Source organism: Callithrix jacchus, chromosome 2 (assembly GCF_049354715.1).
Source record: "Callithrix jacchus isolate 240 chromosome 2, calJac240_pri, whole genome shotgun sequence".
In the NCBI taxonomy this organism is placed as follows: domain Eukaryota; kingdom Metazoa; phylum Chordata; class Mammalia; order Primates; family Cebidae; genus Callithrix; species Callithrix jacchus.
Window position 1 is genome coordinate 122,567,111 of NC_133503.1, and position 16,113 is coordinate 122,583,223.

Consider the following 16,113-nt stretch of genomic DNA (forward strand, 5'->3'; position numbering starts at 1 on the left):
TAATAGCTAGGTAGGAGATATACTTTTAGGGATAACTAATGGCAGTTGCTGGGTGATGTTCAGTTTTTTGCATGTTTAAATAAGAAAAGCATGCTTTTGACTACCTGAAAGGCATGGAAACATCCCACCGCCCACTGAGAAGCAAGACTCCTGTGGGAAGAATGGGCTGATTGGCTTTGTGAAATGCACTCTTTCGTCCTATAGTGTTTTTCTCTTTTGCGGACACAGGATTGGTGTAAAAATGGCATCCTTGATCTTTTATCTGTATCTTTCCACGTGAGTCAGATATCATTGATGATTCACAAAACTTGAGTCCACTGTGTCTTGACTCATGCATTACCTTCCAAAATGCCTTTTTACGCCTTTTTGCTTTCAATATCTCCTTTTGCTGTGTTCTCATAGAAACCTCTTCTTGTCCCCTTATTACTTTGTATTGTAATGGTTCATTTACTCTACTAGTGGACTGGCTTGCTTATTGATGGCAGGGGCTGTGTGCTTTTCCCCTATTGTTAGTGGTCCGGTGCCCTACACATGTAGTTTGTTGTGTGATAATTGTTCACTGAATGCACCAAATAGACTGGTGAAAAAAGCATTGAGTTGGAAATTGTCTGAGTGCCAGTAACCTGGTAGTTGAGTGATTCTTGTTGTTTGGACTCTGTTTTCCTTATACATAACTTGTTCAAAGATGGTTTGTTTAAATACATCTAGTGCGAATTCTAAGTTTCACGTGAACCTGGGTTGAAATGACAGTTTACATCTTCTTTTGGAGTATAAATTATATGACATCCCTAAGAAGTCTGTCTCAAATTATCTTGCTGTCACTAAAACATGTAAACAGTCAAAAAACAAATGAATAGGAAGGTCATTGTGTAATATCCTCTTTTTTATTTTCCCTTTTCTAACTTATTTAGGGAGATGATAATTGAAACTATTTGGGGTGGTCTGAGTCCCAAGTATATATGCAAATATGCCTTTCAATAATAAACAATATATGCTTTGTTTCAGTCTGTCGTCAGGAGAGCTAGTTTAATGAAACATAAATGTCAACTCCTGAGATTGACACAGTACTCAAAGTTTAAATTTGTAAATTGCAGCATTTTTGTATTTAAGTTTTTAGAGTTTTATTTTCAGTATTAATAAAGCAAGACAAAATACTGTCATTTGGTACATTTTATTTCTTTAATCTTTCTTGGTAAGAAGTTTTGGCTGGGGGTGGTGGCTCACGCCTGTAATCCCAGCACTTTGGGAGGCCAAGGTAGGTGGATCACGAGGTCAAGAGATTGAGACCATCTTGGTCAACATGGTGAAACCCTGTCTCTACTAAAAATACAAAAAATTAGCTGGGCATGGTGTGGCGTGCCTGTAATCCCAGCTACTAGGAAGGCTGAGGCAGGAGAATTGCCTGCACCCAGGAGGTGGAGGTTGCGGTGAGCCGATATTGCGCCATTGCACTCCAGCCTGGGTAACGAGAGAAACTCCAACTGAAAAAAAAAAAAGGAGTTTTGTAACCTGCCAAGACAAAAATTGAAATGATCATTCTTTTAGAGATAAAGGCTGATAACTTTTTCTTGCTTTTCGTGGCCTTAGGTTAATAGATGTGGAAAGGTTGAAACCTAAGTTACCCCAATGTTTCACCCTTCTTGGGTGCTTATGAGCTGTTTTATAAATGACTTTCCCCAGTTCCAGTTATCAAGAGAATCAGTGCCTAGAGGCAATGAATCCAGACAGAAACCGTTAATAAAACCATTAAGGCTACTTCAATCAATGACCCATATGGTTGTGTGTTTGAGACCTCAGCCATGATAGATTTGGCATTTTTGTTGGATCTCTGCCCATTTGACCAGTTTTCTATTGTGAAATTTATGTTTAAGTTTATGGATAAATTTATTTAAGCATTCTCCTTTTATTAAAAATTATGAAAAACATTCAGGACATTTGATTTTTGAAAATTTCAAAGTTCTGCTTTTGTATAAACTTATACATTGACACTAAGTTGTGTGATGAAATAGGTTAATAGAATGGTTTGATTTTGAATTTTAAATGACTGTTTCTTAGTTAATGAACTGGATACTTTTTACATTAATACATGAACCCCTGGCGTGTACACTGTAATCGTCAATTGCATAGTAATATCTTAAAAGTTGATTTAAGATATTACTTAAAGATATTAAGATATTACAATTCTCTAAAATAATTGCTACTTTGAAGGTACATTCTGAGGATTCTACTTTAAATGCACATGAAAAGGACCAACTGTGGTGAAATATTTTCCACATAATTTAAAAAGTATCTCTCTAAAAGATTATATAGATTCCTGTACTAGTATAAGTGACCTTTTTTTTCGTATCACGTATTTAGTCACCTAAGAGCAGATACATTGTAGGATATATCTGTTGACTTACATTATATAGAAGAATATAATAATAATATATTTATTTGACACAGATTTCAGGTGGCTTTTCGGGAAATTGTTTCAGCCTCATTTAAGAAGAGGGAAATGGCATAGTAAAGAGATAGAGTGAAGTTACATTTTTTGTGTTGAACATTATTTTAGTCAAACATTAACACTGAGAAACACTGAGAATGTACCAGCTATACTATGATGTTTGCCTTTCTTAGGGTCAGTCTCTTTAATTTCTTCCTTGCTTTCAGGTTTGATCATTCTCTGAGTTCTTCAGCAGTGTCTCTAAAATGTATTTCTCTCTGGGTACCAAAGATACCACTGTAATTTAAAGTTTCATTATTTCTTGATTATTTCTTTATTTCTGGATTATTACAGAAAGCTAGTTGGTATTTCCTAATTCTAGTCAATCCACTTTACTGGCTTTTTTTTTTTTTCCTTAACATAATTTACATCTTTTATTTTTTGAGACGGGGTGTCGCCCTGTCATCAGGCTGGAGTGTGGTGGCACAATCTCAGCTCACTGCAACCTCCATCTCCTGGGTTCAAGTGATTCTCCTGCCTCAGCCTCCTGAGTAGCTGGGACTACGGGCACTTGCCACCATGCCCAGCTAATTTTTTTTTTTTTTTTTTTTTTGTATTTTTAGTAGAGATGGGGTTTCACCATGTTGGTCAGGATGGTCTTGATCTCTTGACCTCGTGATCCACTGGCCTCGGCCTCTCAAAGTGCTGGGATTACAGGCCTGAGCCACCACCCCTGGCCCATAATTTACATCTTTAAAGGTAGATCTGTCAGCAGTATTTTATCATGTTTAGTGATTTAGAGGAAGGGGAGAGTTGGGCAAGATGACTCCTTCCCCAGTTTATACACTCCTCATATGTATCTTCCAGGTCAGTCTTTCTGAAATAACATTTAACAGCTGTTGACTAGTAGTTGTGTCTAAGACATAATTTTTGCTGTTAAGGAGCAGAAATCATATACATATTCTTAATAAATTGTTATATGTGTTTGTGAGAGATTTTACTAAATTATGACCTTGAAGATTCTGTGTACTGCTGTCACTTCTTTTAAGGGTAGGTTGATAATCACTTTGTCTACAAAACTTTCCCTGACTGCAAAATGATCGCTTGCTTTTAAGTCTATAATCTCAAATAGACCAACCTTCTGGAATACTTACTAATATATTTCTTGGTCTTGTTCTGCCTGAAAGAGTTCTTTGTAATGGCATCCATCGTATGGAGATTGTAGAACTTGTACCACAGACTACACATAAAATAGGACAGTAAATTCAAGAGATAGGAAATGTGAAAGAAAAGGGTAAAAAATGCTACCTTTGATGGTAGCTTAATAGAAAAATGAACTGAACTTTAACCTAGTTGGTAGAGTTAAGACATTAAAACATCCACAAATAAAACCATAGTTGAGTCTGGTTTTGTAGACATTTTAAAAAACAGTTGGGTAACAGGATACCTCTAGCTTTGTTCTTTTTATCCCTGTCTGCAGATGACATGATTCCATATCAGAAAACCCCATAGTCTCTGCCCAAAAGCTCATTAATTTGATACACAACTTGAGCAAAGTTTTAGGACACAAAATTAATGTATAAAAATCAGAAGCATTTCTATACACCAACACGAATTTGAGAGGCAAATCAAGAATGCAGCCTGACTCACAGTAGCCACAAAAAGAGTGAAATACCTAGGAATACAGTTAACCAAGGCAGTGAAAGACCTGCATAACCAGAATTACAAAATACTGCTCAAAGAAATCAGAGATAACACAAACAAATGGAAAAACATTCTGTGGTCATGGAAGGGAAGAATTAATATTGTCCAAATGACCATACTATCCAAAGCAATGTATAGATTCAAATTCCTATCAAAATTACCAATGACATTCTTCACAGAATTAGAAAAAACTATTTAAAAATTTATATGGAACCAAAAAAGCTCAAGTAGCTAAGGCAGTCCTAAGCAAAAAGAACAAAGCTGGAGGCATCACATTACTCAACTTCAAATTATACCACAAGGCTATAGTAACCAAAATGGCATGGTAGTGGTACAAAAACAGACACACACACCAATGGAACAGCATAGGAAACTCAAATAATGACACACAACTAAAACCATGTGATCTTGGCAAATAAAAACAAGCAATGGGAAAAGACTCCTGTTCAGTAAATGGTGCTGGGATAACTGACAAGCCATATGTGGAAGAGTAAAGCTAGACCCCTTCCTTACACCATGTACAAAAATCAACTTAGAAGGGTTAAAAACTTAAATCTAAAGTAAAAAACCAATAAAAGCCCTGAAAGATAGCCAAGGAAATACCATCCTGGACATAGGACCTGGCGAAGACTTCCAGACAAAGATGCCAAAAGCAATTGCAACAATAACAAAAATTGGCAGATGGGACCTAATTAAACTAAAGAGCTTCTGGACAGCAGAAGAAACTATCAACAGAGTAAACAGACAACCTGCAGAATGGGAGAAAATATTTGCAAACTATGGATCTGGCAAGGGTGTGATATTTCGAATGTATAAGGAACTGAAACAAATTTACAAGCAAAAATCAGACAACCACATCAAAAAGTGGGTAAAGGACATGAACAGACACTTTTCAAATGAAGACATTTTGAGAACTGTATGTACATATTTTTTTTAATTAGGCAATTGATATTTTACTAATTAATTTATAATAAATCTCTGTAATATTTATTAAGTAAGTTATCTCATTGTGATGACTTATACTTTTCCCCAATTAATCTTTTTACATTGTTTATATTATATAGTTTCTTTATGCAGAAATTTGATTTTTTTTCAACTGGATCTTTTATCATTTAGGAGACTGCTGTCTCTTTTTGAAAGTCTTTATTCTTGACATTATATGAAAAATTTTGTCTTCTACTAGTAGTGATAATAACAATGACAAAAAAAAACAAATAGTACTAACATAACTCTTTACCAGGCATAATTTCTCCCATCCAAGTACTAACCAGGCCCGACCCTGCTTAGCTTCCGAGATCAGACGAGATCGGGCGCGTTTAGGGTGGTATGGCCGTAGACATCAGGCATAATTTCTAACCACAGCTTGATGAAGTAGTTGGAATTACTAACTCCATTTTATAGAAGCGGAAATAGACTTGCAGAATGTTTAAATAACATGTCCAAAGTCGCATAGCTAGTAGGTGATGTAGAACAGCTTCTAACTTAGGCAGTTTGGGTTCTGAATCCATTCTCTTAAATCAATAGGCCATACTGTTTTTCATTCTTAAATTTTTTAGCTTTTTTGGTGGGGTAGGGGGGTGGGATGGAGTCTCTCTCCTGTTGCCCAGCTTGTAGTGCAGTGGCATGATCTCGGCTCACTGCAACCTCAACCACCTGAGTTCAAGCAATTCTCCTGCCTCAGCCTCCTGAGTAGCTGGGATTATGGGCACATGCCACCACACCTGGCTAATTTTTGTATTTTAGGTAGAGCTGGGGTTTCACCATGTTGGCCAGGCTGGTCTCCAGTTCCTGACCTCAGGTGATCTGCCTGCTTTGGCCTCCCTAAGTGCTGGGATTACAGGCATGAGCCACCATGCCCAGCCTTAACATTTTTAAGTGCTTTTTTGATCTATTAGGTTTGAGATAAGAATTCAACTTTATTTTTAGAGTGCCTGGCTAGAGAAGAAGCCAGCAAAGGGGAGGATAAAGGATTGATCATCAATGTGGTAATAAAACAGGGAATGTGGTATACCATTTAGGATACTGCTGAGATTTAAGTTGAGGAAAAATAATTTGTCAAGATGGAATGATCTTCCTTTATGGTACATGTTTCAGTGGAATACACTGAGGTAGAAGTTAGATGGATACTGTGTGGGAGATATGAGGAAATGGAAACAAGTGAGAACAAGTCTTGAAAAGTGGCTCTGAATATGAGGTTGGGAGAAGGCTGTCAAATGGGGAAATTATTGTTATTCTTTAGAAAAAACAAAAGAGACTTACAAGTGTTACAATGCTGATAGAAGGGATTCAAAATAGAAAATATATTAAAGAAGAGAGGAAGGCTATTCAGTGGTGGAAATTCCTGAAAATCAAAGTGAGTAGGCTCTAAAGCACAGATAGATTTGCTTTCTATAGGAGATGCTCGTATTTCTGGGGGTATGGGAAAAGACATATGTATATATAAGTGATTTTGTGAGCTTATTGGTGGGAAATGAGAGGGTTCCCATTTGATTGTATCTGTTTTCCCTGTAAAGTAGATATCCTCTACCGAGTGGAGAGTTAGATGTTTGAAGGAAATTGGAGGTATGAGGAGAGGGAAGGTTTGAATTAGCCATCATGGAGAATATGGGGGGGATTGATGAGGGTAAACTAAGAGGATTGTTGGACATTAAGACCCATTGACTGGAAGTGGGTGGTAACAGCATCAGTTCAGTTTTCTTTATTCGTGACTTTCAGGCCAGTTCTGCCATCACACTTAGTATTGTTAATGGTTTATGATGACTACCACCTAGAATTAAAAACAGGCATATTATTTTTAAAGCTTGTCAAGCTTATATTTTAAGTGTGTCGAGTAAATTGGAGAAGGATGAAGAAATCACTTTCCACTTCAATTTGATATCCTTAATTTATGCAGAACATTTCTTGAGAATAGATTATAGATGTATATGCTAATTCATTTTAAATTTATATTAAACTGTGTGATCTTGAATACCTAATTGCCAGAATTTAAGAGTTGTCCCTCAGTATCCACAGGGGATTTGTCCAAGGACTACCCCATACCAAAATAATTTTTATGTAAGGGCCATTTTTGTCTCTTACATAAAATGACATAGTATTTACATATAACCTATGCACATCCTCCTGTATACTTTAAATCATCTCTAGATTACTTATATTACCTAATACAATGTAAATGCTCTGTTAATAGTTTTTATACTCTATTATTTAAATTTGTAATATATTTTTAATTGTATTTTTTAACTGTATTTTTTCTCCATATTTTTGATCTGTAGTTGTGAAGCCTGCAGCTATGGAGAGCCAAGAGTAATGTATTTTAATAGTAAACTCATTTTTCTTAAAATGTAATTTTTCAAAATGTACAGAAAGTTTTCCAGCAATGTCCCTAAATCCAAATTCATTCATTATTAAACTTGTTTGTTTTTTTTACACAGGGTGTGATAGGTATACAGCTGGTTGTTACCATGGTGATGGCCAGTGTCATGCAGAAGATTATACCTCACTATTCTCTTGCTCGATGGCTACTCTGTAATGGCAGGTAAGGCAAGGATAGGCTGATTTCAACTGACATTTTCGATCTCTAGTTTACCAAACTGATTAACTTCCTAGTTACTGTTTCTAAAAGATAAAACAAAGCAAAGTCATAAGAAAAATCTAGCTTTCTTATTTCTCTTAAAAAAAAAAAAGATTTTTTTTTTGTGTGGAGACAAGACCTTGCTATGTTGTGCAGGCTATTTGCCAACACCTGGCCTCAAGCAGTCCTCCCAACTCAGCCTCCCAAAGTGCTGGGATTGCCTGGCTATACCTTCCTTATTACTGTTAGTTTGAGATACTAGTAGTTTACCTGTTTAGCACAAAAGTAATAGGATCAAAGACAAGAATTCACTCCTCTCACCTCCACCTTTGTTTTTCCTCTCTGTGGTCACTGAGAATACTACCTATTTTCTCGAATTACCTTAAAAAAATTTGGTCAACAAGGGGGTGAGACATTGTAAATCCAAGTGCTTCAATATTTTTACCATTGTTTTAAGAAAATACTGAAAGCATACATTCTGTTGGTGGCTTAGTCCAGAATTTATTATAATATGAATGTTAACAGTTTTTAGTTTTACTGCAAAGAATTTTAAACTGTGTAATTTAGCAAGGAGGGGAAAAAGTTATGTTGTAGGGTTTTAATTTTGTCTACTACACTATAAGCTCACAATCCCTATTTCTTTCATAAAGGAGCTAAGTAGCCTTGCTGAAACATGTACCTCCCGTCCCCCAAAAAAAGTAGATTAAAAAAGTATAGATAAAGATACAGTGAGGCGAAATCAAGGAAAGTCTGCACACAGAAAAGCATGCCAAAATCTTGTGTCACTGTGAAAGGTAAGTGATAAATTTGGTACTGTGACTATTTACTTCAATTATTCATTTCAGTTAAATAATCAAATTCTGTTACTGCTTTGTATGTCCATTTTCTTTTGCTTGGGCCTGTTGAAGTTAGAAAAGCAATGGCTAGCTCTTCTAGTAATAATGTGCTTTTCATTCAGGGGTATCCCATTTACAAAGCTTAAATTTTCTTTACAGAATTTACTTTTTTTTTTAAGTATTTGTATTCTTCTCTATGCTTTCTACTTTTTTCCATATTGGTGTTTAAATATTGAAAAATATTCAAACTGCTTTAAAATTTTTTTGGAACAATATGATATACGTGTGTGTATGTATAATGAATGTGTGAGAGAGCTTTTTACAAATGCACATTTTTAGGAGCAAAATAAAAAAATGACTCAAGTTTTGGTAAAGTCTAAAATAAGTGAAAATCAATCATCTTTAACTAGTTTTTTACTGTTTAGGCTTAATATGCCTGTGCAATCTTGCTTACTGATTTCGCTTACCAAAACCGTCTTTGAAGATCATGAAAAGATAAATATCAGCTGGGCAAATTATCATTAATTTGAAGTAAAAAGGATCTCAGTAAACTACATAACATACATTAAGGTAGCTTATTTTCTCTTGAGAACTGCAGGTTTCTAAACTATGCTTATGATGTGATGTCACTTCCATATCTCCTCTTTGTCTGTAAAGATCTTGGCAATCTTATCCCCTTTTAGTGTACATTCATTTTTATATTGTTACATATTCTGCTTTCCATTTATTTCTATAAAACTTACACTCACCAGTGAAAACTAAAGCCTTGAGACATCAAAAACCTTATCTTTATTAATATTGGAAGAGTTTATATTTAAAACCTTTTTCTCAGAAGAATGTGTCATAGGTATACATAGATAATTTGAGGGTAAACTCACTCTTTAAAAAGAACATGAAATTGGTTTTCTTTGTGATCTTGACTTGCTTTTATAAACATATTTGTGTTGATTAATGCGGTCTTTAATGCTATATTAGGTTCTAAGGATTTTGAGAAAGTCTAGTAATGGGTACTTTTCTGCTATAGGTAGTTTTATTTCTTCCCAATTTTGTTTTACGTTTTTAAGATCATCTACCTTTTTTTAAAGTTAAGTCCTAAAATTTTGAGGTCATGTTGTCATTTATCTCGATTGAGTAAGATTATTGACTTTATCCTTTTGGCATAATTATTGTTTTATGAGCCTTTTGTAATATATAATGATTCTGTTTTAATACTGAAAAAAATCTAAAATTGTAAATTGCCTATGTAAAAATATTATTGATCAGAAATGACAGTTTGCATTTTAAATAATATGATACAGTTGGGTTAAAGATAGAGAATCTGAGGGCATTCTTTAGGGTCTATAAAATGCTTAAAGGATATTTAAGGAGAGAGGATCATGACTATGAATAGTGTAAGTTGGCATGGCAATGACTATATTGAATAGGCAGGCTTGAGAGTGACTATATTGAAAAGAACTATATAATAGAACTATTCAAGTAAATAGATAACATGAAAGATTAATCATGAGTATGACAGAAGAAATTTGTTTCTTTTTATATCATGTTAATATTCATTTATCCCATTGATAGTCCTAAACTGTAAATAAATGTTCATTATTTTTAGTTATGGCTTCTCTTTTGCTGTCAACTAATTTGCCCCTGTCTCTCATTGACTTTTTTCCCTTTGAAATGGAGAGTTTGAAGTGGCATCTGATTCTAGTGCAGTTTGTGCTTCATATTTCTTGATTCAGCCAATCGTGGATCAAAACTATTCAGAAAAAGTACAAGTTTAAGTTAAAAAAAATACATGATAAAAACTATATAGCATCTACATTGTATTATTGTAAGAAATCTAGAGATGACTTAATATATAAAGGAGAATGTGTGTAGTTTATATGCAGATGAAAACTTTTATATAAGGAGTCTGAACATCTTTGGATTTCGGTATCCTGGAAGGGGTGTTGTGGGTATTGGTCCCCCACCTATCCCCAGTTTCCCTCAGATACCCAGGGACAATTGTATGCTGACTTAATGAGTAAGCCATTTTCCTGAAAGAGTTAATACCTTGAAGAAATAAGCAATTATACTTGAAGGAATAAGCAGCTTTTACTTAGAAATTAGCAGTCTGTTGATTTTTAATACTAAAAAATGTACTAATTTTCTAGTTCTTGTTAAATAATATATATATTGCTATTAGTATTATTTTTAAGATTGTATTTTTAAACTTTTTTAAAAAAGAAACTGTGTATAGTCTTTAGTCTGGTTTAATTCCATTAATATTACCTTTATAATTATTTAAAGCTTTATACTGATACAGTTTTTAAAATGTTTTTTTCATTTGGATCTGTTTATTGAACTAGGGAGATGTGTTGATATGTTACAACTAAAATCTCAGTATTATAAGATTAATGCAAGTTTCTCAGTTTCTTCAGACAGGAAGCAGGGTCAAATGGGGAATCAGAAAGGGATTGGGCAGCTCTCCAGGTAGGTCCTTCACAAAATGATGACACAAGGGCTCAGCTATCCTCCAAGCTATCCATCCTTCGTCCCTTATGGCTCCTTTTTTCCTCCTGCTACCCTGGAGTCCCCTGTTAGATTGCTGTGCCAACTGGTGAGTGGAGAGAGAGTAGGATGTGGATCTCTCAGGAGATCCTAAGGTGTCAAACTTAGAAGTAGATACATCATTTTTGCTTATGTTACATAGGCTGGAGCCCTGCAACTTGTTCTGACGAAAGTGCTATGATATAAAAAGCAAGATTGGTGAGTACCTAGTTACTTTCTGCCACAGGCAATATTATCTCCATTTTTACAAACGGCAAAACAAGTTTTAAATGATTTACTCAATTTCACACATTGATAAATGAAACAGATCCATACCTCTTATCCTGGAAGTCTGATTCACAGTCTAGTATTTATGTGATTTGTGGCTGCTCATCAGTTCCACATCTTGTCCTGGAACTGTCATACTTGAATAGAGTTTTAAATTTGGTCGGGGAGATACATTTAACTTTTCTACAATTACTGTAAGTTTTGTTGACAGTTTACAGAGTAATTTATTTAAATTATTTTCTTTCTCTGTTTTTTTTTCAAGCTGTACTTTGTCTTTTAGAATATATCCTTCAGGATATAAGTAGTATGCAGTTCACTTGCTGTGAACTGTGTTCTTACATGACAGCATAGTCAACTTTTAATTTAAATTAAATCAAAAGGCATATCAGCATTTTATTACCAAAAGCATGCTAAGTATTAAGTAGAGTTTAAGAACCCAATGCTCTCACCCTATCTCTTTTTCTTTCCTTCCTAAAAGGGAAGAAAACTCATAAGAAGTTGCTTCTCTGTTGTGAACTGCTTTCCCTCATAAAAGGAACACTTGTTCTAACAGCTAGTCACATCAGTTAAGGGCATTCTTATCCCCCACATACCACTGATTTGTAGCCAAAGTATTCACTACTTTGTATTGTAATAAAAGTTCCTTTTTGTTTTGAAGTTTGCTTGGCCCCTCTTTTCTTGGAGAGGTAAGTGTTAGGTTATATTGTTTGTACATTTGAATAGTGGGTTTTGCAGGAAGAGTAGGATACTGCTTTTTCTCCATAATAGCTTCCTTTCTGAACCTGCTTTCTGTTTTCCTAATTTTCAGTCCAAACCACACGCATTTTTCTCCACTCCTTTATCTTCCTAAGTCTACTTTTGTTTGCTGTTTCCCTTCGTATGTCCCTCATTGAAAGTATATTATGGTCAGATTTATTCTGATTTTGTCTCATCCAGTATCAGTTAAAGAGGGTGTTATAACACCTTCGTATTCAATTGCTCTAATTCTTTTTGCCTGAATATGAACTAGAGCGTATTCAATTGCTCTAGTTCTTTATTGCATGTTGCCTGATCCAGTAATCTGCAAGTTCCCTTTGGTGAGAGAAACCTACTATTCAAATGCGCAGTAGGTGGGACCTATGACTTAAGGGAAAGGTTTAAACCTTCAGCTACTACCCTTATGGAATGCCTGAGTCCTTGCTCTCCTCGCCTTAGCTTTTCTAACATCCAGTTCCAGAATGTTTGTGGTATTCTATCAGAATTTCTAATAAGTAACAGGAGAACGTATAATAGATAGTATTTTAGCTACCTATGCTGAAAGATTGTCTAGGTTTTAAGTGATATTTGTTTTCACTTAAGCCTCCTGCCACTGGTTAAAATTAATAGAGATTTAGAATGGAGCCTAAAGCTCCTTAGTGACTGTTTTAGTCAGTTAGGGCTGCTATTGCAAAGTACTGTAGACTGGGTGGCTTATCAGCAGCAGGTATTTATCTTGGTTCTGGAGGCTGTATGCCTGAGGTCAGCAGGCTAGTATGGTCAGGTTCTGGTAAGGACCCTCTCTCAGGTTACAGACCGCTTACTTCTTGTATCCTCACCTGGTAGAAAGAAAACAAGCTAGTTCTCTGACCTCCTTTTAAAAGGGCATTAATCCTATTAATGAGGGCTTTACCCTCAGGAACTAGTAACTTTTGAAAGTTCCTACCTCCAGATACCATCACATTGGGGATCAGATTTCAACACAAGAATTTGGGGGGTGGGGACCATAAACATTGAGTCTGTAACAGTGACCTCTGTTGTATATCATGAGATTTTGTATTAAAGCTTATTTAACTTGTGCTATTAAAACTGCTTTCTCTATTTGCTCACATTTTGGTATCCATTTTAAATTTCTAAAAGTTTTATTTCTTAAAATTTCAAAAGCACTATAAATACTGCTTAAATTTTAAAAATAAAGTCTAGGTCAGTAGGTTCTATATTTTCTGCTACATATTTTTTCAGTGTTGTTGAACTGTTTTACTTTAGTAAGAGTTGTAGTTGTCTGATAATATTTTATATTAGAGGTTTATATAAGAATGATCTTTGAAAAATTATTTTAATTATTTAGTAGAGTACAATACTAGATTGGCTTTATTATCAGAGTCACGGCAGATAATCCGAGCATAAGTGAAAAAGCCACCAAATAGCCACGGTAAAAGTTATGTACTGAAAGTTTTATATTTAATTTAAATGTGAGAGGCTTATTTATTTGCTTTAGAGACAGGGTCTTGCTATGTTGCCCAGGCTAGTTTCAAACTCCTGGGCCCAAGCAATCCACCTGCCCTGGACTCCCAAAGTGCTGGGATTACAGGTGTGAGCCCCCATATCCAGCTGAGTTTTTAAGTGAGATTCTATTAATACTTACTCTCTGTTTTCTAAGAAATATATTTTTTTCCCATTTCAAAAAAGTACGTATCTACAATGTGAAAAAATATAGTAAATTGATAAGTAAAATTACCTCTCTCTTCCTTAAAAAAAACAAAGCACCTCCATATTCGTTCCTTACTTTTGGGCCATTCCTCTATTTCCCTTTGTAGCCAAATTTGTTCATATGTTGTCTGCATAAACTCTACTTTTTCACTTTCTCATTAACTAATTAGTATTATACCATCTTTTAGTTCCTTTTATTAAGAGGTAATGCACTATATTTCCATCATTCAAAGACAATCAGGACGTAATTTTTTTTGTATTTCTGTCTAATTGTTTCTGTTTATATTTTCCCCTCATGCTTGTTATGTATTGTATGTGTAGTTTTATATCATGTTTCTTTTGCTTACCATATTATCATAAAGCATTTTTCTCTAATTGTTTTTTTGTGACCATTATTAACTTGCTACGTTCTAATGACTTTTATATCTGTATCTGTCTTCCAAGCCCATATTAGAACGGCATGCATAGTGCAGCAGTTGCAAGCAGGCAGTCATTTTCTGACATAGACATACCACCTAATAGCAAAGGAAAAGACTGAAAATTGAGACCAGAATACAAAATATAGTAGCTGGGAACCATACCATATGGAATCAAACTATATTTGCAGCACTGACTGTTAAAGAAAACTGTGGAACTGTACTTCTAGATTTTACTTGGAATCTGTGATCACAGACCTTAGATGGCTGCTTTATATTTCCTGGCAGTGTTTGTATGCTATACTTCTCAGAAAACTTTTTTAACCTAAATCCTTTCTCTCCAAACCTTAAGCATCCCTGTCTCAGCTTCACCCTAAGCTCCTGAAACCAGAGTCCATCACTCTCATCTGTATACTGTGAAACCACAACTCTAGTGAAATGTGCAGCCCCTCTTCTTTATATTTAACTTTGTAAAATATATTCTATCACCTGTTCCCTTTTAGTTGGATTATTCCTGTTACCACACACACTTTTTTTTAAGATCTCCCATTTAAAGTAACAACAGATAATGAATTCACAGCCCTACCTCTCTCGCCCTTAAAAAACAAAGCAACTCCATATCCATTCCTTAGTCTTGGGCTGTTCCTCTAATTCCCTTTGTAGCCAAATTTGTTCATATGTTGTCTACATAAACTCTACTTTTTCACTTTTTCATTAACTACTTAGTGTTATACCATCTTTTAGTTCCTTTTATTAATCCTTACGGATTTGGATACCACAATTATATAATCACCTCAAATTATCTCTGAACTCCAGATTCTAATATGCAGTTCCCCTTGACATTTTTACGTGATGTCTCATGGGTACTTATAACTCAGCATTTTTAAGTTACTGATTTCTTCCTGATCTCTTCTATATCAGAAAAGGTATCATTATCTTCAAATCAGAAATGTAGATATTATCCTTTATTGCTTACTTTTTTTCATTCTTTTCCTTTAGTTTATCAGCAAAACCTGTTGATTCACTCCCCATGTCTCCCTCTAATTCACGGAACAACAAACATGATCTTAAAGTGTGAATTGAAGTGTTTATATACATTGCTTTATTTAGCATAAAATCTAAAGTCTATACTGTGACCTATGAGGCTTTTTGTGATCTGTTCCCTTCTTATCTCTTCAGCCTCTCTATGTTTCTTCTTGAAGCTCTTGCCTCATTGGCTTTTATTTACTGTAACGTCCTGTGTTCTTTCATGCCTCTATGCTTTTAGACTTAGTGTTCTCTGTCTGGAATACTCTTCCTCTATTTTCTCATTCTTTAGGTTGCTGGTTAAATTTCTCAGAGAAGTTTATCTCACCTGTTATCTAAGGCTGTCTCTCACATTTTACCACTTGTTTCATTGTTTTATGTGGCATTACAATTTATTTTTCACTGTTTAATTGGTTAAATTCTATCCCAACTGGAATAAAACCATATCCCAACTAGAATAAAACCATCAAAAAGGCAAGGGCTGTGGCTTTAATTGGGTGTGATTATATCTTCTCTGCCTATCAGAGTATCTGAATATAGAAGGTTCTCCTTAAGTGACTGATAAATGAATGAATGGGTAGATGAGTAACAGACTAGAAGTGACCCTGAAAATATTGAGCATCCTTAGATTCCAACTTTGAACAATAATTCTTGCTAATAAAGATGACTCTGAGTTATTCCGTAAGCAATGTAATAAATCTAAGCTGTTTTAGAAAAATGAGCTTACAAAATAAGATTTAACAAACATGAGTATATTTAAAAAGAAAATGTTTCTTAGAAAATGTATCTTAAAATATTTAATTATTATAGGGCTTTAAATGAAACCTATTTTTTTATACTGAGAATTCTTTCACTAATTATTATTTCTCAAAGCTGAACAAC

The 16,113-nt window shown here is 34.7% G+C and overlaps 1 protein-coding gene across 7 annotated transcripts in view; it reads left to right on the forward strand.

Moving 5' to 3' along the window:
- The window catches only part of TMEM161B (transmembrane protein 161B), a 76,308-nt gene that overhangs the window by 20,469 nt on the left and 39,726 nt on the right, over window positions 1-16,113 (forward strand). For 3 of the 7 annotated variants that reach the window (XM_002744775.7, XM_008991843.5, XM_078365240.1), the window contains exon 2: window positions 7,561-7,664. The exons of 3 other annotated variants lie outside the window; for them this stretch is intronic. In XM_002744775.7, coding sequence (XP_002744821.1) covers window positions 7,561-7,664 — 104 coding nt within the window. Of the gene's footprint in view, window positions 1-7,560; window positions 7,665-8,350; window positions 8,495-16,113 lie in introns of all 7 variants that reach the window. One more of the 7 variants, XM_035291231.3, reaches the window with a different exon arrangement.